A 27152-nucleotide genomic window follows, 5' to 3' on the forward strand; every position below is an offset into this window, starting at 1 on the left:
AGCATGTCGTTTTATCAATAGACCTACCTAATTTACAAGGGTTCTGTAATTGTTTTTTGAAAGCTTTTTAAGAAATAAAAGCTAACCTTTTTTCAAAGAACGTTTAAACTTATTCATCATTACTGCCACAATGTAGTATCACTGTTGGTTTAGATTAACAAGAATACTCTGACCTTCATACATGCCAGGATTTACTAGTAGGCCCACTAGGCCTGGGCCTAGGGGCGCACAATCCCAGGGGGAGCAATAAATTGTAACTGAGTGATTTTTTTTTCTTTACAAAAACTGGAATGATATGATTTATCGTCAAAGTGCCAGGTGCAGTTCACCACCGCGCAGCCAATTCAAAGAAAAATTATTTTAAAACAACACAGGAATTCCGCGGTCACTTATAAACTGCCAGACGTTTCCCAAGAATGGCAGCTGAGAGTGCGGTATCACATCTCTTTTCTGTTCAAAGCTTTCACTATCCCCAAATGGCCGGGGACTTCTCCGAAAATTTTCTAAAAACCGAGCGGCAAAAACACTTGGGCCTAGAAGCGTCAAAGCTTTAAATCCAACCCTGTTTTCATAGAAGAGAAGGGATTTGTACAAAAAGGTATTGAGTATTAGAACTTATGGAAATTTATTTCCATCCTCCCCCACCATTTTCGAAGGTTTTCCAGCTCTAGTTCCAATTCCCATAAGTTGGTTTTCGTCATTACTTTTTACTTTTGAACATAACATAGATAATAGTTACCATTCCTAAATTAGTGTCAAATGACGGTCATTATACATTAAATACTCATTTAAGAATGTGTTTTTAATTTTAGTTTTTTTTTTTTAATTTCTCCCTTGAATCTTGGGATTTATTCAGTGATTCGACTTTTGCACTTACCTCACTTATCTTTATTGTGTACATCTTTGCTGGTTTGGGAAATATTTAAAAAACGTGTAAAAAGCAGCCCATACAATGTCGTATGGGCTGCGATTCACTCTCTACAAGTTTGCAGCTATTGCTGCAAGCATGATATATAAAATTCAAAAGCAAACTTACAGATGCAGAGTATACATGAATATGTTCGTAAATGTACTCTTTTGGCCATAATCGCTTCCTCAGTTCATCTTCTGCTTCAGACTTGCATGTTGCCAAATAAGCATTTGCATAGAAAAGCTGTGTGCGCATTTCCTACAGAGTAAAATCTTAACATAAATCGATTTTAAATAGGGCTAATGCCCCCTGTACGTTCTAAAAATAGAACGTAATTTATAGTTTATTGAGAACAGTCGTTATTTCGAGCTATGTGTTCTTATTTCTCATAAAAAAATAAAAAGCAAACTTACCATAATAACCATGACTATTTAGAAAAGAACTGAATATGGACTTACAGTTTGATATACACTGATATTAATTCCTGAGAGTCTCAATAATTTTGGATTTATCAAAGTTGACAAAGAGAAAACGTTTAAAGATGTATTTTGTTTTCAGTAAAAAGCAAATTACGTTCTTTATTTAAAATACAGAGGGAATGTTAGATCTGCTTGTCTTTGGGATAGTTTCTGGTCGTTTTGAGTTTGACTTGGCTATTCGTTGTAATTCCTGTTCATTTTGAGTTTCATTTATTTCTTGATAGTGATTTACAGTAGTTTGGCATGAAAAGTTATTTGATTTAATTTCTGCTGATCTGTGGTTTAATATGGCTATTTACTTTTCTTTGAAAAACTTGTTTTGTGGAAAATATTTTTTCATTTATTTTTGTTCGATTTTAATAGAAATAGTCTTTCATTGATTAAGAAAATTATTTTTTAAATCTTCCAATTTATCTCTATGAGAATTCAAATATTTATTTATATGATTTATATAGATTCCTCCCCTTTTAGCTGGAGTGTAATCTAATTTTGTGCAATTTTTCCTTAGCTTACACGATTATGTCGAAGTCCAGGGGGACACCTCCTGACTTGGTTAAAACTTTATTTGTGTAGTCTTTTACGTAAATTTATACAGATGTTATGCCCAAAAAAAATATATAATTCAATTCTAGCTACGAAAAGACCATCGAACTTTAGCCAACATATCTGTTGGACACAATAAAAAAGGTAATATATTTTTTTTCAAGTCGTCCAAGGCTACCCTCACCTACTGCCATCTAACGATTCATAGGAATGCCACAATAGTATTTTTTTTTAATGGAATTGTTTTCAGCTTCAAATCTTGTAACTTTTCATAATTCACTCCAAATAATTTTTACCTTTACAGTTCTAAGCTCATCAGCGTATGAATATAGCCTTGGATTGAGATCCATAATGTTGATTATTGGATCAACAACCATTTGTTTAAGGAGAAGAGCTGAGCTTGAAGAGACAGAGTAAAGGCTGAAGTCCCAATTATAAACAACTTTACTGGGAATCATCAGCTTCTCATTTTCATGGCAATCATCACAGTAATACCGACCAGTAAGATAGCACACTCTGAAAAAGAAATATCGTGTCAACTTTTCCCGTAGGCTACAGATTAAGCGGTTCCTTCATATTTTTTTTTCAGATCATACTTAAAAAGCTTAGAAATCCTAAATATCCTATGTTAAAAACCATAAACGAAAAATATGAAAATATACAAGTAATGGTACAAAGTTTTAACCAAGACAGTGAGTGTCTTATTTTACTCTATGTCTTGATTAAAAATACTTATATATTTGACATATTCATTTTATTTACAAACGGAAAGACAGTTTAGTCTATGAAATTGCTTATAGTAAAACAATCCTTATAGGAATAGTTTCTGAGTAAACTCTGCCATCATTCTGCAGTTGTAATTCAATTTTTACCTATAGCTTTTTTTCATGAAATTCCATCAAGATTTTAAATTCAAGTCCAAAAATTTTTATAGATAAAAGCAAGAAAAATGTTAATTTAGGCCTTGAGCAACCTGTGACGTTTTCAGAAACGGAGAAGTGACAGGAACATAGGACAACATTGTTCTTTATGATTTTTGTTATATGCTTTAATGAAACTGAACAAAGTTCGCAAATTTCCAAACTAGCTCAGTCCAATGGAGTATAGACTAAATTAACTTGTGACAATTATGACAGAACAATTTTTTATTCAGCTTGCTTGGAATAGTAAAAATAAGCAAAGAAACGGAAATGTTTTTTATCATATAACTTGAAAAAGAGAATTTTAAATAACACCAACATATTTTCCTGCTTATATTGAGACAATTTCCGCAATGGTGTCCCAGTTTATTGACACCCCCTCCCTCACGAAAATTTGCAACACGAGACTTGAACCCCCTTCTATTGGCGTCGACGCGGCAGGGTTGGAGTCGGTACCGTTTTTGTCCTTGAGAGTTTCTACGCTCAGTACGCATCAATCAACTAAAAGTGTCACTCCCTGTTCCCGAAATAATCATATTTTATTTTGATGTCCACAAAACATCTCTTGGCCTTCTAGAAAGATTATGGCCCCCATTCCATATAATGTTTTCTTTCTCATTATACAGATAATGAGCAGAGCACTACCATATAAACGCAATACCCACGGGCCACCTAGAAATTACATTAGGGCTATACTCACCCTTTTGACCTTCACACTAAAATATAGCGGAAGAAGCCTTAGGTAAAAAAAAATACGAAGAAAGTATATCTATAAGTACGCGGAGGCACAATTGTAGCAAGCGTCTCAATTCTAACAAAAATCATGTTGAATGGCAGTCTAGAAGTTACTTTTATAACATGAACAATAAAAACTTCTTTATGTCACTGGCCTATTTTTTGCTTCAGAACATAAATTACTTTCTGAACGGCACTCAAAGCTCAAGCGTAAAACAACCATAACTATGTAACTAGAACTTTAAGCAGTCCTATTTATAATAATTGATACATAAAAACACAAAATTAATAATTGATACATAAAACATTAATGATTGATACATAAAAACAAAGTGAGCGAGTGGTACCTTTGAGTGATTTCTTCCAAAAATTAGACCGAATAATCGTATACATCAACGGTAAGAATTATTAATAGTACAAGAAGATATCAGACATATAGAATTCGTTTTGGGATGAAGTGTGCAAGTGCCTGAAGTGTTTTTTTGGGGGAGGGGGCATTCCATATACTCAGATATGCGCTGGATATGAAAAAAATAAGCACAAGTGTTTTACTTTAGTTTTGCTTGGATTTATTGGACGAACGTATTTGCTATATTTTTTAGGCCCATTTTTTGAACAAAAAAAGTAAAAAACATTGGCTGACCTTGCTTCACCAAATATCACTCCAATTGGTCTATTACAGTCACGGCATTTGTAATCTTGACTATCGAGACCTTCTTCGACAGCTATACTTGATAAAATCTTTGCTATCACAGAACTTGCCTAAAAAATACCTAGTTAAGTAGTTGAGAATTGCCTGGCGTCAGGGGTCCCCTAGCATCATTCTACCAGACACCCCCCCCCCCCAATCTCATTACCGTCTAGATTGCAGAAAGAAAAAATAGCACAAAAAAACGAATTTTTATGATGGCACAACATCCTGTTTTCTGCACACAGTTTTATGAGTAGGCTAATTACAACATCAAATAAAATGCAATGTCATCACTGTCTAAGGGACTCAATATTTATGGTTAAATTTGCTAGATTTGCATTTTGAATTGCACAGAATTATCAACCAAATATCTATCCCCACTACTCCTCCCCACAAAAAAAAACATCACACATATTAAAGAGAAGCGTACATTTTCTTTGACAAAGAAAGAAACGATATTTCTTTCTAAGATTTTTTATTTTTTTTTATTTTTTGTTTACCTCATTAATGAATTAAGTAAATAAAAAATAAACAATATTTATGGGTACACAAAGGGGAAGAGCAGAGGAGCAGCAATGTTTTTCCACTAAACAACTGATTGAGACTGCACTGGCCAACGAATATTTGTAACCAAAAGGTACCAGTATTAATAACAGACGCTTTCTTTATTTTTTTTTATATAGCGTCTGTTGAGTTTTTCTTTTTTTATGTAGGCTATTTTTGTTTGGTTTTTCCGTTCATAAAAGCTTCCGGATGTGAAACCGAAATATTAGAACTATAAATATTACTTTTGTGCTAAAGTTTTTTTTTTCAATTTCTTATGAATATAATTACCCGTTTTTAATACATTTTCATTATCATTGCAAATGGACAGACACTGTGGTCTAAGAAATTATTCAGAGGACTAATATGTTAAAATAAGTATAATAGAAAGCTTGTGATGTTGTTGGTTATAGTCTAGTTCGCTTTCCCCTAGAAAATGCCAAAAAAATTGCAAGTTTGCAGTAGTATACTCTGTAATCGTTATAACATTTCAGCAATTATTTTTCCCTTGTTGCTCCAAAACTTTAGGAAAAGGCGAGTGATAGTAGATCCTCACCCAACTACTGAAGTAGAGTTTAACCCCCCCCCCTAGAGCAGATTTCATGAAACGCCCATCCAAGAATGTTAGGGAGAATATTCTCATGGGAAGTTCTAAAATGATTCACACTCATTATTTTGACTTTCCATAAGATCACAAAGTCCTTCTGCACACGAATTCAATTATTATGAACTAGAAAAATAAATATGTTTGCATATCGCGTAGAAAAAAAAAGCTTAAATAAGCTGTGTTACATTAAGAAAATAAATAAATTATTATTAAACAGAGACCAGTTTATTATTAAACGATCATTAATTAAATTATTATTTAAATTATTATTAAACGCAGTAGTATAGTCTGCGTTTACTCTGCTATTTAAATTATTATAGCAGACTCTGCTATTTAAATTATTTACTCTGCTATTTTAATTATTTACTCTGCTATTTAAATTATTATTAATAAAAATTATTAATAATTTATTATTAAATTATTATTATTAAAATTATTAATTATTATTTAAAATTATTATTATTAAATATAATAATTATTTAAATTATTATTAAATTATTATTTAAATTATTATTATTTAAATTATTATTAATAATAATTATATTTAATAATTATTATTAATAATTATTATTTAAATTAATTTAAATAATTATTATTTAAATTAATTATTATTAAGTTATTAAATTATTATTTAAATTATTATTATTTAAATTATTATTTAAATTATTATTAAACGATCATTAAATTATTATTAAACGATCATTAAACAGAGACCAGTTTAATGATCGTAAAATAAAGTAAAGCTATATATAAGCAAGTAACTTTTTGTTCCAGGATTCCCCTGGGAAATCCAGGTTAGGTGACAATGCTCCTTCCGTCTTAATTGGGTACAAATTAACTTTGTACAGTTTTCACTAACATTATTCAAATATACTGAGAAATACAAGGGGACATTTCTTTTGGTCTAAGAGATCTTCATATATCATAGTAGACAGCCAGGGCACACCCAGGAGGGAGACAGGCTTACCAACAATAAGTGAAAAAAAAACTCCTTTCGATAATTGCCATTTTTTTTTTTTATCAAAAATACCACAAAGAGCCAGCAGACAGTATACAGTATTCAATAGTAACTCACTTTCGGTGCCGGTGTAGACTGAACTAACTCAAAACCGGAAATAACTTTTGGCTGCAATTCATTGCATTCAACCTGTAAAAACACGAAGACATTAATCATAGAAAAGGGTTAAAGAAACTCAGTTTTAACAGCCTTTAAACTAATTGACATCATAATTACACACAAACAAGTAAAAAAAAGAATTGACGAAGAGTAGTATATTAAGATAGCTAGGTTATTGATAACAAGAATAATACTGCGTTCGTTCAGAGCAGAAGACAATGGGATCTCCTGGAAGGAAATTTCCTTCCTCGAAAATTAAAATATAAAATTTTGGAGACGTTGCTAATTTCATGGAAACCATAGACAGAAGTACATTCTTCTCCATTAAATAAAGTAATGATATCTCCCTTCCATTTGGATTTCTCTATTTAACCTCCTATTTCAATATTGAATCATTCAATGCAGGAAGTCAGCTTTCTCTTATTCTTCAAAAACAAAATATCACTATTTTTCAAGTTTTTCTTTCCTTTTTTGTACACCACCAGGCATAACCCACATGGATTTTCTAAGTCAAAGCTAACTAAAAGTAGAAGAGTAGGAAATAGCCAAGTAACCATAATATTCAAAGAACATCTAATAGCTAATAGAAACTATAAAAATTAATCTACACCAAGATAAACATAAGCAAATTATATTGTCTTAAAAATGTGTAGAAAACCAGGCACGTAGTTCTTAAAAATCATTACTGCCATCAAGGAATGGAAAATGGGCTAACTCCTACCTAAGAACCACCCAAGAATTCTCCTCCTATGTAAGTATTTCAAGACAAACATGAATCTGCCATATTTCCAACATTCGTGAATTTAAAATACAATTTTTCAAAGTATACAAATCCTCTGGCAACAATCATTCCCCCCTCCTCCACCCCCCGCAAATGAAAATCGTTGTGACCACCTATTAGTGGGAAAATCCAGTAACATATATAAGACAACACAACTGGAAGGGTCAGGGATTGTTACAGCAAATGACACAAAATTTCCCGTAGGAACACCAGAGAAAAGAAAAGTTACGAACCAAACTCCAATTTTATTATAAAGACGGACGGAATTGTCATATTAGACTGACTGTCACGATTGAACAAAAACAATAGTAGAACACATAATTATAGCACATTTACAGAGCTGCATGAGATTTTAGTCAGCCCCATCTTGACTTTGGTATGTGAAATGCAGATGGGCGCCACCGGGGCTTTACTAGCGGAGAGGGGCAAGCAATACCAGGATTTTTTGGGAGGAGGTGGTTTACATAGTTGTATGCTAAAGGAACGGGAGAATGTGAATACAAATTATGTCTTAGTGACAAAAATACTGACGCTTGGATAATTTTTGATAAGCATTTATTGTAAAAACAACGCTGTGGCTTCAGCAAGCCAACTAACATTGAATGACGCCACCCGTTGATGCACTGGATTATACATTTTAACAAGAAGTTTATCTTGAATATCCTTTTCCTAAGTGATTATATTGACGAATTGCCATATTATTTTTCAAAACATTTTGAGGAAGAAGTGTGGTAAAGCTTTCTAATTTAGTTAATTATTAATTTAGTAAAAATATAGAAGACGCAAATATGAAGTTTTGAAATACTACTTTTTATTAAGATAAGGAACATATTCTGCTAAGTTCTGTTTAACGGGAAATTGAGAAATTACCACTTCCTAGCGATTATGTGGGAAGGTGTGGTTCATAAAAATGTATAAAAGATATATTTTATCGGAAGAAAAGATCTCTTACTAACTTTATGCCGTACTGACCTCTGGTCCGTTGTTTTTAGAAATACCTTGGAACTTTGTCTTATCATTGTAAGTGTCTAAATATCTATTTATATATTATTGTTGTTTTTGAGACTTGTGGTCTAATTAGGACAGCCAGTCCCAGTAGACGGAATATATCCGATTATATTATATGGTAAATGAATAAAAGTATTGTATTTTAGACAACCTTTCTACGATCTACTTTTAGCTTCTCGAACATACCCAGTCGGTACGCCTCATTAGTTTGGTCATAGCCTAAGGCACGCTACCAAAGTTAAATTACCTTAGGGCCAGAGTTTACCTCCCCTATAAAGGGAGAATAAAGGAATCTACGACTACAACACCCAATTACAATAAATAACACTTCACAACAACTGGTGGCCACTAGAAAAACTGGGTCGAGAAGGATAGATAAAAATGGTAGACTGAAATAAAATGGCTTTACCAGAGGAAAGAATGACTTTCCTATCAACAATAGTGGAAACTGCAAAAATTATACCAGAATATTCGGGAAATTCGGATGTAGATTAGTTTATCGAAAAATTAAAAATTTTCGACGAATTAACTGAATCATTGGAGGATAAGGTCAAGGAGCAATGTGTTGCAGCCAGATTAAAGGGAAACGCTCTAAAACATTTTAAGGCAATTAAGGAAAAAGAGCCTAAGGACATCAGTACTCTAATTGAATCTTTTAAAACAAGATTCATAGAGACGAGCATCTCCGAGAGGCTAAGAACAGAGGTAGTCACATTCGATACCTCAAAAAGTATCAGGGAATATGAAGACAAAATTTGTAGATCCGTGTGTTTACAATTAGAAAAAGGCGGAAATGACAAGACAGTACAGAAAGTACAACTACATACATTTACCCACAAGTTACCAAATAAGTTATTAAGACCAATATTATCGCGAAAACCTGAAAATTTCGAGTAGGCTATAATAATAGTCGAAACAGAAGTAAAAATTGACGAGGCTATGAAAAGGTGTGATTAGATGTTAATAAATAACACAGGAGCCCAAAAAAGTAAAAATATGAAAGGGGACAGAAGAGGATGAACTTTGAGGAGCCGAATCGTGAACCAAAAAGGCATGAGGAAGGCCAATCCTTCCCACCATGGACTGACCCCTCCCTATTTGACAACCAATCCCATGGTACTAGATCCTTAATGACTTGGAATACCAAGTGTTATGGACACCCACCTCCTCCTCCCGAGGAAAATTATAGAGCAAATAGTGGCAAGTCAAGAATATACAGAAATAGATATGGACCCCACGAGGAAGAGCTTACCAAGCAATATAGGAAAAGATTCAATTGCTATAATTGTGGCAAACCGAATCACTATGCGGCAGATTGCTGGCATAAAATACCCAAAGAAGGCCAGACGTACAAACCAAAACACCAGTTCGGAACGCAGGGGGACAGACAGTTAGGAGGGCAGGGAACAAATAATACTTGGCAAACACCTAATAATATTCCTGAATTTAGGCCTAGAAGGCAAACAGTTAATAATACCCAGGGTCAAAGTAGCAGCGCTGAAGAAAACTGGGATAATCCCAGAAATATTTAGTCAAACAGTGAGAATTTAAACGGAGAAACCAGCCTTTAAAGTTTGACAGAGATGTTTCCTTACAAAAACCCCTATATAGTTTACAATGTTGTGATACAAATTCAAATAATAATAATCTACCGATTCTGCGTTGTTTTAAAATTGAGTTTTTTCAAAATTTACCATTTTTACTAGATACATGCGCATCTAAATCATTAATTCGAGAGGAAGTTTTTAATAGGTTTCCTTCTAGTGTCAAGAATCGAGTAAGCAGATGCCAAAATACCCTAACATCAGTGACAGGGCACAAGCTGACAATTTTGGGAGAATGTTCACTAAAATTTAGTGCAGGGGATAAAAAAATAACAGTAACAGTAATAATATGCAAGCAGCTATCATTTCCTTGTATTCTAAGAGTAGATGCCATCAGAAAATATGGGATTGTATGGGAACCCATATCCAATACAATCACAATAAACCAGGCAAATGAAGATAATAGGAAAATTTGCGTATCAACAAATAAAAAAAGTGAAGGTTTGAATTTTAAACCAAAAATAAACGGAAAAATCATAATAGAAAGGGGAACGACAGCTCAAGTTCTAGCTACATTAAATGAAAAAGAAGGAAAGGTTAAAACAATTGATGCCGTGATTAGGGGGTACACCATAAAAGAATACCCAATGATTTTCGTCGAAAATCAAGTTATAAATATTGAAAATGGTATAACATATACACAACTATCAAATCTAAGTAATGATAAAATAAAACTGAACCAGGTAGAACTTGGATCCGTAGAAAAAATTTCGAATTCAGAAATAAAATCTCTAAACAGTCTAGAATTTTGCATCAACTTCACTTCTAACCACGAAAATTTATCCTCATTAAAACCGCAACCACAAGAAGAGTATGGAGTGGCGAAAACGGATTTTTTGCAACAATTTGATTTAAAACATTTACCGGAAAACGTAAAAAGTAGGGTGGAAAATATTCTTTGGGATTTTAAATGGACTTTTGCAAGACACAAAGCAGATTACGGATTAACTCACTTAATCACGCACAAGATATCAACAGAGGGCCTTCCAATCAAACACTCAACGTATAAAACACCTTATCATTTAAAGCCATGGCTAGATAACCAAATAAAAGAAATGGAAGATCAGGGTATAATTAAAGAAAGCATTAGTGATTGGTGCTTTCCATTAGTGATAGTCAGAAAAAAAGATAACACCTGGAGACTATCTATAGACTTTAGATCACTAAACGCCGTCACGATTAAAGACGTGATGAAGCTACCAAGAATTGATTTGATTTCAGATGTTTTAGGGGGTTCAATATATTATACTAGTTTTGATTAAATAGCAGGATATTGGCAAATGACTTTAGATGCAGAAACTAATCATAAGGCTACTGTAATCTTAGACGATGGCAGAGTCTTCACATTTGAACGTATGCCATTTGGCTTATCATTTCGTCCAAATTGTTTTAGTCACTTAATCAATTTGGTATTAAAAGATATCGAACCAGGAAGGAAAAAAGATACTTTGGCTTATTTAGATGATGTAATTCTGTTTAATGAAAACCTGGAAGACTACTTGGTCGGACTTACTAAAATACTATAAAAGTTTGAAATAGCAAGCTTAAAATTAAAATCAGAAAAGTTAAAATGATGCCACAAAAATTAGTTTTTCTTGGGAATCTGATAAACCAAAGCTACTATTTCACCAAATCCACACAAAATTACAGTCATAGAGAATTTACAGCCTCCTAAGTATCAAAAAAGCTGCAGATCAGTTTGTGGGCTATTAAGCTATTTCAGACGATATATTAAAAATTATTCCACAATAGCACAACCTTTGACGAACCTTTTGAAGAAATCAGGTAAATTCGAATGTCCAGAGGACGCAAAACAAGCGCTAAATTAAATAAAAAGGCAGTTATTACTGGCAACAATAATAGGACTACCAGATTTGTCACAAGACTTCTGTTTGCAAATAGATGCTTCGGGGCACGGTATAGGGACCATATTATTAAACTTTAACTCTGAAGGAGTAGAATCAACAGTACAATATGCCAGTAGGTCACTGACGGAATCAGAAAATAAATACTCGACAGCTGAAAGGGTGTGTTTAGCAGTTTTAGTATTTACAGAATATTTTCGACAATTTTTACTTGGAAAAAAATTTATTTTACGAGTAGACCAAAAATCATTAGTTTGGCTACATAAGATGCAAAATACTTCAGCCCGGCTGACACGGTGGATACTGCGTCTGCAAGCATATTCATATACTCCAATATATATAAAGGGCCGTACAAATATTTTACCAGACTATTTATCACGAAATCCAGATAAGAAAGAAAATGTGATAGCAACCATCCAGAACGAACTGGAAGGGGTAGAAATACTGTCTAATGAAAATATTTCAAAGCATCAAAATAAAGATGATTTTTGTTTAGCAATGAAATCCTTTTTATCAAAAGGAACGGAACTGCCAGAGCACTTTAAACATTTTTTAAAGGACTTAGATAATTTGATCTGGACGAAAGTAAAATCTTCTAGTAACATACCATAGACCATCTCAAGAATATAGAAAAAATTACTTAAAAATTATCCCAGCGACTCCAAGATCTTTGGAAGAAAAATGTTTACAGATAATACATGAAACAATTAGCTATCATCTGGGAGAAGCAAAAACTATGGGTGGGCTGAAGGGAAATTGTTGCTTTCAGAAAATGTACTTAAAAGTAAGAGCTTTTATGCAAAGCTGCCAAGAGTGCGTCAAACAAAAGTCACCACCAAAGACCCCTAGGGATGAATTAGGTCAATACCCCACCCCTTCAGGGGTAGGAGAAATAACTTAAATAGACGTTTGGGGATCCGAGAGAAGCTGATCAACTTCCAGGAAAGAAAACAGGTCCGTACTAACCATAGTAGACATCTTTATTTCATATTTATACGCCTTTTCAATTAAAGATGAAAAGACAAAAACCATTACAAAAGTTTTGGTCAATCGCCTATTTCTGGAACACGAAATTTTCCCTAGTTTTACTTAGCGAAAATTGGCCATGTTTTAGAGCTAAATATTAGACGAAATTACAGAATGTATGGGGGTTAGACGATGGTTTGCTTCGTCTTACCTTGCAGCAGCTAATGGGAAGGTTGAACGTAATCATAGGGAATTAGCTTACATGCTGGGAATACATGCAAGAGAGGAAAATGACAATTGGATGAACATTTACCGTTTGTAATCTTTGCAATAAATACGGCGTTTTCACGTACCTTAAAAGAAACGCCATTTTTTTGCAACACATAAGAGATCCCAGAATTTGTTTAGATGAAATACAAAATGACAGAATATATTACAACTTAGACCAATATAAGCAGGAGATGGTAATGCGAATGAAAAAAGCTATTGAACAAGTTAAAGACAATCTCGAAGATGCGAAAACAGAGCAAAAAGACAAATATGACAGAACAAGCAAAAATAAAACTAATTACTGCTTATGAGATTTTGGTTTAGGTTTTCGAAATAAATATGGAAGGAACAAAAACGTTAAAGCCAAAATGGGAGGGACGATAGAGAATTTTGAAAATTCAACCAAATAACTTAACATATGTTCTAAGGAAACAAAATAAGGAAAAGGAAGAAATCGTGCCCAATAATAGGATGAAAAAGGAATATTTTTCGAAACCGTGGAAAACAGAGCCTATACTTTCAGAAGAAGAAAAAGAAGACACGATCTCACCAGTATATATCAGAAGACCATATGAATTTTATGGCCTTTTTAACGACCACAACAGTTGTGAGAAGTGGAAGGAATATTTAGCCCAGTCTTGGCTACAAACATTCCACAACAAACAAGAGAAAAAAGGAAAGTTCAATATTCATCGGATACTAGCAATGAAAGCGACAGAGAAGAGCCTCAAACACAACCTACTGGTTTAAGACATAATAAACCAGAGGTTAAATCCAAAGAGGAAGAAAAATTGGAAGACACCAAAGAATTATCTGATTTTCATACACTAGACTCACCTACAGTATTAACACAAAAATGGCTATTAGAACAAACGCCATCTACCAGACACGAGCTAACAGAATGTGACACTGAAAATTCTTCTACAGAATCCGATATAACTAAACCCGGGCCATCGTCAAGAAAACCTTCCTTGAGAGAAAAATTATGGAGAACAGTAAAGAAACCAAAGGGGCAGCAAGAAGTTCCTTTGTCAGCAGCACAAGTCGCTAAAACACTTATGAAAAGGCCAAACATCAAGAGAAACAAAGATTAAAGATATTTGACGAGGCAACAAAACAGCACCATCTCAAACTTTGAGATATGTCACATCTACCGAGCGTGCCGAACATGTTAGACCCTCAACAGGGTCATATAGGCTCAAGGCTCTAGGCAGGCATGCCTTTCCAAACACTAACCTGAAAAGTATGTGTCCAATAAGAGAGTCATTCATACTCCTGCCATTTACCCGTGCCCGAGCCATTTAAACATTTGCCTCTCAATTACTTGGACTATCTGTCTTGGCTTTTCTCTGTCTACAATTACCCAGCCCAGTCTTGATGCAACCTATTGCCCAAAATACTTGATAAATTCAATTGGGTGATAAAAGCCACTAAAGAAATATCTATATTTTCTTTTTAATCGGTACATAGATAAAATCAAGTTTTCCTTCAAATATATATCGCCAGTAAAAATTATGAACGTCACATTCCAACGACAAGGTATTAGCTCCGATCGGAAGTGACATCATAGGTTCCTGCAAAAATTTTGTTTACAATACGAGATAAGACTTCGCGAGCGGTGAAATGTCAAACTTGTCAAAACGAATTAGGCTTCGTTTAAAAAAAAAGAAAATAAGTAAGGCCACGTAACTTTTAAATGGGTGTAGTGAACCTAATTAAATTATACATAATTAGAATCAGCATTAAAAGGCGATTCTTTTGATATGTATATTGAAAAAAATTATTTTTTTCTTTCGGGGGGGGGGGGGATAATTTAAAAAAAAAATGTTTTTTAAGAATTTTAAAATTATTATAATAGGAAAAACAGCAAGAGTTTACATTAAGTGCACTACATGTACAAGCTAGCTGTAATCTTGTTATAAATAGTAGAATATATAATAAATTAAACACTTACCAATAAGGAACATATGTATAGACAAGAAGCCGTAGATAAAATGGGTCACAATTTAAAAAGTATAGCACAGCGTAAAGCAAAGTTTTTCTCGGGTTTAATTAATTTCGCATATTAAACAAAGTCACAACAAACCATTAACAGGAATAACAGGGCGACGACATTGCAGGTGAAAAACACCAATGACAGAACTGCATTTGAAAACAAAAAAATGCTAAGAACCTTGTCATTGGGGGGGATCCACCAAGCTAACCAAATATAGATCAGAAAAAAAAAGTCAAACTTTGGACGAGGTTTGGGCTGAATGTTCGGGTAAAATTCCACGTGCTAGGAAAAAATAAATAGCATGTGGGGAATTTTACTCGGACACTAAACACATAAACTCGTAGAACATGGTAATATTCAAATTATCACGAAAGGGACAAATTACACTCAATGACTGTATAAAACTAAAGCGCAAATTAAACTGAGGAAAAATTCCAGACACGAATAATATATAAGAAAAAAATTATAGGGAAACCACAAAAAGATAAACCCTATCCCTAAGCGACTTTTGGCACGACATAGGCACAAATTTTTGGTAAAATACCACAGACATGGAATATATGTCTGCTACGAAAAACACGCAATTTTGTGGAAATCAGGATATCGAAAACCGTACATTTTTATGAATAAAGAAAAATTAGCAAATGCGGGGCAAACTTAATTAAAAGTGTTCTAAAAATCAGCTGGAAAAAAATACAGTACTTTTCTAGTAAGAACACTTTCGGATGAAGAAATTTAAATAATTTCGAAAAAAAATACAGGGTGCAACAATAGACAACCCCCCCCCCCCTCTTAGAAATGTGGAGATAATGAATTTGATCATAAAGGGCAATCAGCATAAAAACTTGTTAAGGTTATTGAAAAAGAACATTGAACATATAAATATAGGCTTTAAAAAAAAGAAGACATAATTTACTGAAAAAGCGGGAAAAGACTTGAAAAAACCCTTAGGCTCCATTGAAATATCGAATTAAAAAAAAAGAGAGAAGGGTTCGAGTTGAAAATATAGCCAGACGGAAGTGAAGTAAAAGAAATTGGTTGACAAAAGGACACAAGTTGGTCGAAATTTAAGGCAAGACCACTTAAAGTTGGGAAGTTAAAGCGAAAACAGTTATGTTCGATTATATGTCTTAAAAAAAAACAAACTACCGTACGTAAAAAAAAGAAGGAAATATGGAGATAAAGATATATTCCTGGGAAAAGAACCACCTTCTTACTAAAGAGAAGAGGCTAAGGGAAGATTGTAGCTACAAATAAAGAGTGCAGATATACATAATATATTGTTGTATTTCGTGTTGTTAATAAACCTATTATATTGAGCAGAATCTCAAGGAAAATTGCTGTGGAGCTTACAAGAAGCTTTTTATGGTGATCAAGCACCAAATAGATATTACTGAGGTGAGGGCACAACAAGAAGGTAAAAAGTAAGAAGAATTTCATCTCAAGCTTTTTCAAACTGATTCTCAAGCTAAAAATTTAGCTATTGTTGAATATAATTTTGAAAAAAAAGATATATATTCTTTTAGAAAAGGATAAACCGTGCATATGTGAATGACTACTGTTAAACCTAGTATTATGCAAAAAAAAACTTGTCTCAGGTTTTTGACAACCCTTGATCACACGTAGCGCGTAGCGCATAGACGTAGTGTGAGTTTTTTTTTTGCGCATTATAGTGCATAGAACTGTAATTATATTTGCAAACTCGTGTTACTTAGAAATGAACAATAAATCGCTCCCCAGAAAATAAGACTTACCTAGATGGAAATAGAAAGAACCACTTATTATAAAGGCTTATTACCCTATACTTGGGGATATTTCATAACTACTATCGTGGTTCTGGGATTGTTTATATGGGGTCTTAAATTTTGGTATAATATGAAACATCAAACCCTTGGGGAGAAGGATATAAGAAACCCTGTCTGCGCAAAACCATAATCTATCGTTAAAAAAAAAAAAAAAAAAAAAAAAAAAAAAAAAAAAAAACTTATCTACAACCGCAGATAATTCGATTGCCACTTTGATTTCATGAACATAAAAGTAAAGGGAAATCGATGATTGTTTTGAAGCGATTTTATTACTGGATCACAGTAATACTTGTTAATAATTTACATAGATTCACACTTCGAGTGTTTACGGAGGAAAAAAAAAGAGTTTTGCCACTTTTTAAGTTGCTTTGCGAAAAATTGACGTTAAAAAAAAAAAATGCTTGATGCTTTAAAGTATATTTGTTACTTAACATAATTGTGTAAGTTATTACACAATGCTTATTTATATATACGCTTCTTAAATTTACTTTAAATTTTAACTAGTGATGTAATGTTATATGTAAATGTTTGACCTCGAGTCAAAGTATTAATATTTTTATTTTGAAAAGAATGATCCAACAAGAAACATAACATTTCGATTTAAGCAAGATATTATTTTTGGAGTAATTAAAAGAGAGAAAAGTAATGAAAAGAATTAAACTTTACAAAATTGAGTTTTTCTTTCTACTATATATGTAAAATTTTATGCTTTATATTTATACTAATGTGAATATTTATTTTAGATACAGCCTTAGCTAATTTTTTATGAAATCAAATTTTTCATAACATCTTTTTGGATCCATTTCTCAATCATTTCTTTGACACATTTGTGGAAAGTAGCAAATTTCAAAGCCAGTTCAAATATATCCTGATATTATCATTACTCACTCAATACACTGATATTTTGGGGACTAGAGTGGAAATAGAAACTTGAAATCAATTTTTTACAAAAGTGAGATAAAAACATAAGTTAAATTAGGCATCTAATGTATGCTTCGTAGACGAATATCAAATGTTATTAAAGAATGTGAGAATAATTTGTGCTGAAAAAATATATATATGTGAAAATTTAAAAATTAATAATGTTATCTGTAATTTAACCAAGGCATTTCTAAAACAAAAAAAAATAAACGGTATATCAACCACATCACACAGATAGATTAAATTATTAATGGGAATTAAATTTAAACTCAAAAAATTCATAAAACTTTTCTAATATAAATCTAATTTAAGCAAAACCATTAATATTAAGTTTAAGCCGCTTGGGGTCAAGTAAAACAGAAGATGCATATGAAGAGGGTAAAAGAGTAATTGTCAGTCCTAGAGACAGAGAAAAAGAGAAACAAGGATGAATTTCAAATTGAAATCCTTCGACAAAAAAAAACATGACCAATTTTGGACCAGAAACATAACCCTAAGGAAACCCATTGAGGTTAGATGCACATAATGACCCAAAGATGGTAGCAAAATAGCTGTAAACGAAATTAAGTTGTTTTAAAAGTAAAATATTGAGAATTGGGACAATTCTTCTTTAAATGGGGAGTATTGTGGTAAAGCTTGCTTTCTTATTTAGTTAATTATTAATTTACTAAAAATATATAAGACGCAAATATGAAGTTTTGAAATAATACTTTTTATTAAGATAAGGAAAATATCCTGCTAAGTTCTGTTTAACGGGAAATTGAGAAATTACCACTTCCTAGTGATTACGTGGGAAGGTGTGGTTGATAAAAATGTATAAAAGATACATTTTATCGGAAGGAAAAATCTCTTACTAACTTTATGCCGGACTGACCTCTGGTCCGTTGTTTTTAGAAATACCTTGGAACTGTGTTTTAACAGTGTAAGAGTCTAAATATCTATCTATATATTATTTTTGTATTTGAGACTTGTGGTCTAATTAGGACAGCAAGTCCCAGTAGACGGAATATATCCGATTATATTATACGGTAAATTAATAAAAGCATTGTATTTTATACAACCTTTCTACGATCTACTTTTAGCTTCTCGAACATACCCAGTCGATACGCCTCATTAGTTTGGTCATAGCCTAAGGCACGCTACCAAAGTTTAATTACCTTAGGGCCAGAGTTTATCTCCCCTATAAAGGGAGAATAAGGGCATCTACAACTACAACCCCAAAATACAATAAAATAAACACTTCACAACAGAAGCAAAATTTGAACAAAGCTAATTAAGTGGCGTAAACAACTTCGTCTGATAAGTACTGACATCTGCCAAAATCCATTGAAAGCGATTTTTGAGTTCCTTAATTGGTTTATTTAATGCCATGGTATAATAAAATAATTTATTTGTACCCTCTTCACAAACATAAAATGCTGATAGAGGAGTAAATAAAGGGAAAAAGAAAAAATACACACACACTAAGAAAATACAACACAGGATATGAAAAGATACAATGAAAACACCTCTAATGAATAACAATACAATACTATTGGATGCAATTAAGATGAAAATTAACGATACATTCTCTACGCTTTTCAAACCTAAACCTAAGTTCTTCCATTTTCAACGTAATATCAAAAACTTTGCATTTCTGAACTATGTAAGTATTCCTGATCCATAAGAGAAGGCCAAGAAAAACTTACAATATCTAAAAAACTGTCTATGGATTATAAGGCGTTCAGTCTTATTAAAAATTTTCCAAACCGGCGTGACAAAAATATGTGGGGCGCAAACAATGCATTATAGACCCTTCCTAGGCAAATCTTGTCAAACTGCCCTTTTATTTTGGAAAGCATACCATAAGTCATTCGAAGTTTTTCTTTAATAGCTTGAATAATGAGAGTTCGCGTATTCCTCATAGACGCAGCTAAAGGTAGTCCCAGATAACTTAACGTATCCAAACATGCAACTGAGGATGACCCGACTAAAAGAGATTCGCCTACTCCAGAATTTGGATGAAATACCATAAATTTCGTTTTAGAAGCCTCTAAGGAAAGACCTATATCTGAAAGAGTAGAGTTGACTGCATTAACGGCAGATTGATACATTAACGGCAGACAAACTTTTCTAAGAAGAAAAGTTTTATATTTAGGCTGTCGCACACAACAGCAACATTTTAAGAAATTTACAAATACATATCTTGTGAATTATTATCTCGATTTATCAGTAGTTGTACCGAACCAATCGTGCTCAAAATCCTCCTCAGGGCCATACTGTGGTGTTTCTTTTGTGGACGGTGAAGTTTTCCCCACAGTATAGTGCAAACGGTCTGTTATCATAGTAATATCCTTTCTTATTTTAGTTTAAAGCTTATTCCAATAGGCGATACTTAGAAGTCCTCCAAAAAAATTCCCCCCAGATCCCACCCCAAATACCAGTGAAATTGATACCCATCTTGGCTGGTCAAACTCATTATCAAAAAGTTCACATGATTGCTCTAATTCTGAGAATAGGACAATGATCAGTGTAGGGACTAATGTCACTATAAATCATGATAATGGGTTTCAAGGGGTCCTTTCTAGAAGCTCTAAAAAAGGAAAACAATCTCCCAAATCAGAAGTATTTTCCCTCTCCCCAACCAATATCCCCCCTCCCAAAACTTAGGAATTTACTTTAAAATCTTTCCTAATACCCCCATTCAAATAAAAAATATTACTGCAATAATAGTTGCAATTTTCAAATTACTAAAATCAATGTTCTCTCTTAATATTCACCGAGATGGATCTCTGCTAATAGCTGTACAAGATCAGAAATCAGCAGACACAATAATTAATCTAAAATCCCTTCCGAATAACCCAATTAATACATCTAAATGGAACACAAAACAATCCCCAACAAAAATAGAAGTTTATAATGTTCCCCCAGAAATACTCATTCAGGGGTTAAAAGAAGGGCTTCTCAGATAGGGCTGGCAACACAATCCCAGTTGAAGATGTTACCCAACTTGGTAAATCTAACTCTAATGGCCAAAAAAACAAGTAGATCCTTCTTATTTACACTGAAAGAAAAAATTGATATCCCAGAAAAGTTATTCCTATTTGTCAAACCGCACAAGGGATACATACCAAAGCCTAACCAGTGTCAAGAAATGTCTAAAACTGGGACACACAACAAATAAATGCATTGAAATTCTCCTAGAGTGTAGTAATTGTAAAGCATTCCATCCTAAAGAGTTGACAACTTGCAACAACACTCAGCCTACATGTATCAATTGCAAAGGCCCACATGAATATACCAATAAATCACTATGCCCTGCATATAAGAAAAGATCACTAACACTCCAAATAGCAACAGAGAAGGCCATTCCATACCCCTTTGCAGCAATGGAAGCAAATGCTGCCCAACAATACTAAATAAAGCCCATAATGAAACCAACCGAAACCCCCAAGTCAAACGCCTCCAATGCATCTAGTAACCCTTATAAAACACCATCATCTAAGCCCCTAGCTCACATTCCTATTAGAAAGAATCACCAAGTCAACAAGCCTCCTTGTCCAGTGAGATGAGGTCAGCCTGGGCCCCCCCCCCCACACCCTCCCAAGAAGAAACAAGCCAGAAACACTACCAGGAATTAATCCCTTAACTGAAAAACAGGATGCACAACTAAACATGCAATCCCCAAACATATGCTTATTCATTCTAAACTGTAATGCAGTCGAGGCCATGAATATACATCAACTACAGAAAACGAATACCATTGCAGAATTGGCAAAAATCTACATCCCTGATGATATGCTCATTTAAGCAAAAAAAAGATCTTGCTTTACTATTAACAAAGCTGAACATTGATACACAGTCATATCAAAAATAAATCAACAACACAACACATATCAATACTCCAATGGAACGTAAGATCACTCACAGAAAATAACCTAAATGAACTAATATCTTTTATGAATAATAAATCAATCAATATTGCTTGCCTCCAGGAAACTCATTTAACCCAAAATCAACAAATTAAGTCGCTGGGATATACTATCCTGAGAAAGGATAGATCACCAGAGAGAAAAGAAGGTGGAGTAGCTTTAATAGTTAAAAATAATATAAAATTCTGTGGCATAAATTTTCCAGATTTTGTAAATGATGTTGATACAATTGGTATTACTGTTTGGCTGAATAATACATAATAAGTTTTTATAACCCTAATAGCGAAACTACAGATGCCATGGATTTCTTCAGCTATATAAGTAATTCTAATATGCTAAAAAATATTATTACTTGTGGAGATTTTAATGCCCACGGCCTTTTGTGGGGGGATAAACCAGCAAATAAAGCTGGTAAGTTCATTGAGCGTATGACTTCAAATAATATTGAATTAGCTGTTGCTACCGCTCCAAACCTGAATACATATTTCAACCCCAAAAGTGGCAGCTTCTCTACAATTGACCTACAAATTGTGTCATTAAATATTTTGAATAAAATTTATATAAATAAAATTGATAGTCTATGTACTGACCACTTTGCTATAGTTTGCTCCCTAAATGAACCTGCTGAAATCCTATCACATACCTCCAGATATGTCAACACTAAAGCAAATTGACCTATGTTCCAAAATAAGCTAAATGATGAAGTTACAAGTTTCACCCAAAATTCATGCATTTCAAACACAACAGTTGACAAACATACTGAAGTGTTGGCATCTTTACTAATAAATACAGCTAATCATGCTATCCCCAGGGCAACACCCAAGAAAACCTTCCCTAAACACATTCCCAAAGCATGGTGGACAAATGAGTGCCAAAATAAATGGAGAACAAAAAAGGCAGTTAGGAGAACATTCATAAAAAAACCATCACCTACTACATATCTGAGAAAATTATGAGCAGAATATAACCTAAAAAGGACGATAATAAGTGCTAATCATAAATACTGGAATAATTTTGCAAATAATCTCTCCATAGAAACACATGAGCCAATTATTCATAATGTTATAAGCCTCATCTGTGGGAAAAAAATTTCCCCCAACCCACTTCTGTATGAGCTTATACATAATTATACCCATTATGACAATGATAATGAAAAAGCTAATGCCACTCTTTTGTTAATAAGCTAACATCAAATACTTGCAGCGAAATGTCCCCAATCCCTATGAAACCAAGTTACCAACCACGCCCAGGATCCGAGTATATAACCAGCCCATTTTCAATCCAGGAAATGAATAATGCAATACATCATATTAGGACCAAGACTAGCGGCAGCTATGACAATATACACCCTACATGGATAAAGAATCTCACCCATTCATACAAACAGGAACTTCTAAACTGTTATCATCATGCTTGGGCATCTTCTATGTTCCCCAATATATGGAAATGTTCGTCCCTCCTAACAATCCTAAAGAAAAAAAAAACAAAAATAACCCTGAGTCTTATAGGCCCATAATGATTATTCCTGTGATGGGGAAAATAATGGAGAAAATGATATATTACCGACTCCTCTGGTTTGTTGAAAAAATAATATGATCCCTCACACTCAAACTGGTTTCAGGAAACACCACTCCTTAACAGATGCTTTCATATTGTTAACAAATGAAATAAATAAATCATTCTCAAAAAATAATGTCCTAGTTGCAGCTTTCCTAGATTTTGAAGGGGCATATGACAATGTGAACCACCAAATCCTTTTTACCAAACTTGCGAACCTTGGACTACCCCCCAAGCTAGTATCTTTCATAAAATCTTTCATAGAATTGCGAAGTTTCATTGTTTGTGTAAGTTTAGCCTCTTCACCCCAAAAGACAATAACCAAAGGCCTTCCTCAGGGAGCAGTCCTCAGCTGCCTCCTCTTTGCCCTATATCTCTGGGACATGAACCTCCCCCAAACGAATCTACAATATGCTGACGATCTGATGCTATGGTCATCTGGCAACACCTTTGGGATATCACAGTCAAAGCTGCAAAAGTCACTTTTCCAATTAGAAAAATTCTCTCAACATTCAGATTTACCCATTGCACCTACCAAGTCAAAAATAATCCAATTTCGGTGAAAGCGAAATCATATTAATGCAAGACTAACTCTAAATGGAACAAATATTCCAGAAGATAATCATATTAATTACCTAGGTATCATGCTCGACCAAAAACTTAATTTCCACCTCCACATTTCAAACACAATAAAAAATGCTATAGAAAAACAAATATACTAAAAAGACTTCTTTCCACACCCTGGGGATGTAAGGAGAAAACCTTACTCCAGTTTTACAAATCACATATAAGACCCATATTGACTATGGGCTCATCGTCTATGGTGCATGTGCAAAGACCCAGATGCAAAATATTGAAACAATACAAAATGATATAATACGTCTCATATTTGGTCTTAGGAAACCCACAAGCACCAAGTTTCAACTTATGGAGAGTGGATTAACAACAATAAGGGAGAGACGTAGTTTTCTCTTGACAAAACATCTTACAAAAATTGAATCAAATAGCTCACACACCCTACATAATTGGTTAAGAAATCTAGCCATGTATAGAGGCATTGCAGATGCGTATGCCAATATTCAGAAGAAGTTCCCTGTACCGGCAAAGTCTATTGCACCTACTTTCCCCCAATCCCCTCCATGGAATTGGTCAATTCCCATAATAAATACTGACTTCTCAAAGTGGAATAAAGATTTAACCCCCATTGCTTTTGTCCAGAAAAAACTTGCTGAACTTAATACAATTACTTATAAAAATCACTTCCAAATATTTGTTGATGGGTCAAAAATGAATGAGAAGGTAGCAAGTGGTGCTTTCCTTCCTCACCTGAAAATTGCAATGGGCGAGAGATTGTATAATAATGTATCTATAATGTCTGCTGAGTTAAATGCCATAATCATGGCATTAGAACACCTTATGAAAAACCAACCTTTGATTCCTAATTCAAATAATATTAAAGTCTAGTCAGAATCTTTTTTAAGCCTTGAGTTGCTGACCTCAGCTCCTCAGTATAAGTTGGACATTGACACTTATCATTGTCTTAGTGTTATAGATAATCTTGCTTCAAGTGGAATAAGAACTTATCTTCAGTATATTCCTAGCCACTCTGGTATAAGTAGTAATCATCAGGTTGATGAAATAGCAAAAAATTGCTATAAATATTGACCAGCGAAGTGGGAGACCAATCCCCATCAGAGATATTTACCGATGGAGACTATCAGATATTACAATTAATAAGAATAATCCTATCCTTTCCCCCTTTCCCAATAAGAATTTTTCTAAAATTTATCATAGAATTCGTTCTGGAACAAATGGAGTAAATTTTCTTGCATTCTTGTATAAGTTTCCTAATTCAAGTGGTTCAGTTCCCTTGTCCCCTCTTTGCAGGTATTGTATTATGAATAATGAAACAATTGACCACTGCCTATTTGAATGTAATATGCTGACGTCTGCACAACACACCTTGCTTTGTAAACTGTTAAAATGCTTCAAGCACCACAAAATCTCACTATCACCCAAGAGCCTAGCCAGCTATATCTGCACACAGAGCATAGAAATAGACATCTATCATCTCATAATTGAACTCCTAGAGTCAAAAGATCTACTGAAAAATATCTTAAAATATCTAATAAATAAGAGACAATCAAGCCCGCAGGTCTATAGCCCACAGATTAAAGCAAAAGAAAAAGGGCTAAATAGTACCAACAGAAAAGCCCGCCTGCGATTAAATAGAAGAAGAAGATATGAATCAAGATCTTTAGCTAGCAAAACAATGTAATCAGCATAAGATAGATGGCTAATATCAATGAACCGATCAATCAGGAAAGGGGGAGTATTTCTAGTAGCTGTATGGATAGAGTTATTAAATAAAGCTGGACTAATGATCGAACCTTGTTTGACTCCTCTCTTTAGTGGAATGCGATCGGTAAGATGAATACCACAACTCACCTTAACATGGTATGTTTTAATAAGATAGTATATGTTTCGGTATAATTTGTAATTTTATTCATGGTATTTATGATTTACTGATTTAGAAGAAACGACAAAGATAGAGAGAGAGAGAGAGATAGATTTAGAGAGAGAGAGAGAGAGAGAGAGAGAGAGAGAGTGAGAAAGGGAAAGAGAGAGAGAGATAGAGAGAGAGTGACATAGAGAGAAAGAGAGAGAGAGATTGAGAGAGAGAGAGTCACGCACACACAAACACACAAAGAGCCACACACACAGACCGAGAGAGAGAGAGAGACAGAGACACAGACAGAGACAGAGAGAAAGAGAGACACATAGAGAGAGACAGAGAGAGAGAGAGCGAGAGAGAGAGAGAGAGAGAGAGAGAGAGAGAGAGAGAGAGAGAGAGAGAGAGAAAGAAAGAAAAGAAGAACGAAGCCAAAATTGAAGCCAGAGCCATTTTCCGGCATTGGTGAGGCTAGAAGTCTGCACACAAAGCTTGGAGGTCCTTTGCTCAGAGAGAAGCCAAAATTGAAGTCAAAACCATCTTCCGATATTGATGAGGCTAACAGTAAACACATGAAGCTCGGAAGTCCTTCACTCAGAGAGAAGTCATTGCCATCTTCCAGTATGAATGAGGCTAACAGTCTGCATATAAAGCTTGGTGGTCCTTTGCTCAGAAAGAAGCCAAAATCGAAGCCAAAGCCATCTTCTGGTATTGATGAGGCTAACAGGCTGCACATAAGGCTTGGAGGTCCTTTGCTCAGAGAGAAGCCAAAGCCATCTTCTGGTATTGATGAGGCTAACAGGCTGCACATAAAGCCTGGAGGTTCTTTTCTCAGAGAGCAACAAAAATTGCAGCCAAAGCCATCTTCCGACATTAATGAGGTTAACAGTACGGAGGCTCTTCTTCATCCTGCACATTAAATTAGTCATGCAGATGATCCCAACTCAGGGCATTGATCCTTAGTCATTTTGTACAAGCAATATCACACCAATTCTGAAGAAGGGAAAAATCATCTTTCCCTACATTTACTTTCAGCCTACCATCGTTTCAGCTATTCTCTGCAAGCTGTTTTAATGAGTTTTTACAGACGAGTTAGAGAGCAAGTGTTACATTACATGATTGTGTAAGTCATGAAAAAAAGTAAAAAATCCGACAAAATATCCAAAGAATATATATTTGTTTTTGCTTTTTTTTCAACAATTTTTGTGTAATTGCTGTATGATGGAGGTAAAACTCCAAGTTCAAGTTTTTCTTTTTTTTCGGGGGGAGAGGTAAAGGAACTTTGAATGTGAGGAGAAAGGGACAGACTATTTTTTCTAAAATCTTTGCAAAACTGTATTGTCTATGGCTTTATTTCTTTTTCCATTCTGCCGTCTAACAGTCTCTATGGCTGCTATGACTATACTTAAAATGATTTCAGGCTATCTAATTAAATTAAAAAGAGTAAACTAAAAAAATGGGAAACTGTTTA

At 33.9% G+C, this 27152-nt stretch overlaps 1 protein-coding gene across 2 annotated transcripts in view; it reads right to left on the minus strand.

Annotated features, from left to right (window-relative positions):
• Positions 1-27152, minus strand: part of Plekhm1 (Pleckstrin homology and RUN domain containing M1) — a 37041-nt gene that overhangs the window by 8813 nt on the left and 1076 nt on the right. For both annotated transcript variants that reach the window (XM_089102560.1, XM_089102562.1), the window contains exons 2-5: positions 6504-6575; positions 4231-4349; positions 2229-2448; positions 1037-1168 (exon numbers count right to left, since the gene is read on the minus strand). In XM_089102560.1, the coding sequence (XP_088958686.1) occupies positions 1037-1168; positions 2229-2448; positions 4231-4349; positions 6504-6575 (543 nt within the window). The remainder of the gene's footprint in view (positions 1-1036; positions 1169-2228; positions 2449-4230; positions 4350-6503; positions 6576-27152) is intronic.

Source organism: Artemia sp. Qi Xiang Cuo, chromosome 16 (assembly GCF_049724085.1).
Source record: "Artemia sp. Qi Xiang Cuo chromosome 16, ASM4972408v1, whole genome shotgun sequence".
NCBI lineage: Eukaryota > Metazoa > Arthropoda > Branchiopoda > Anostraca > Artemiidae > Artemia > Artemia sp. Qi Xiang Cuo.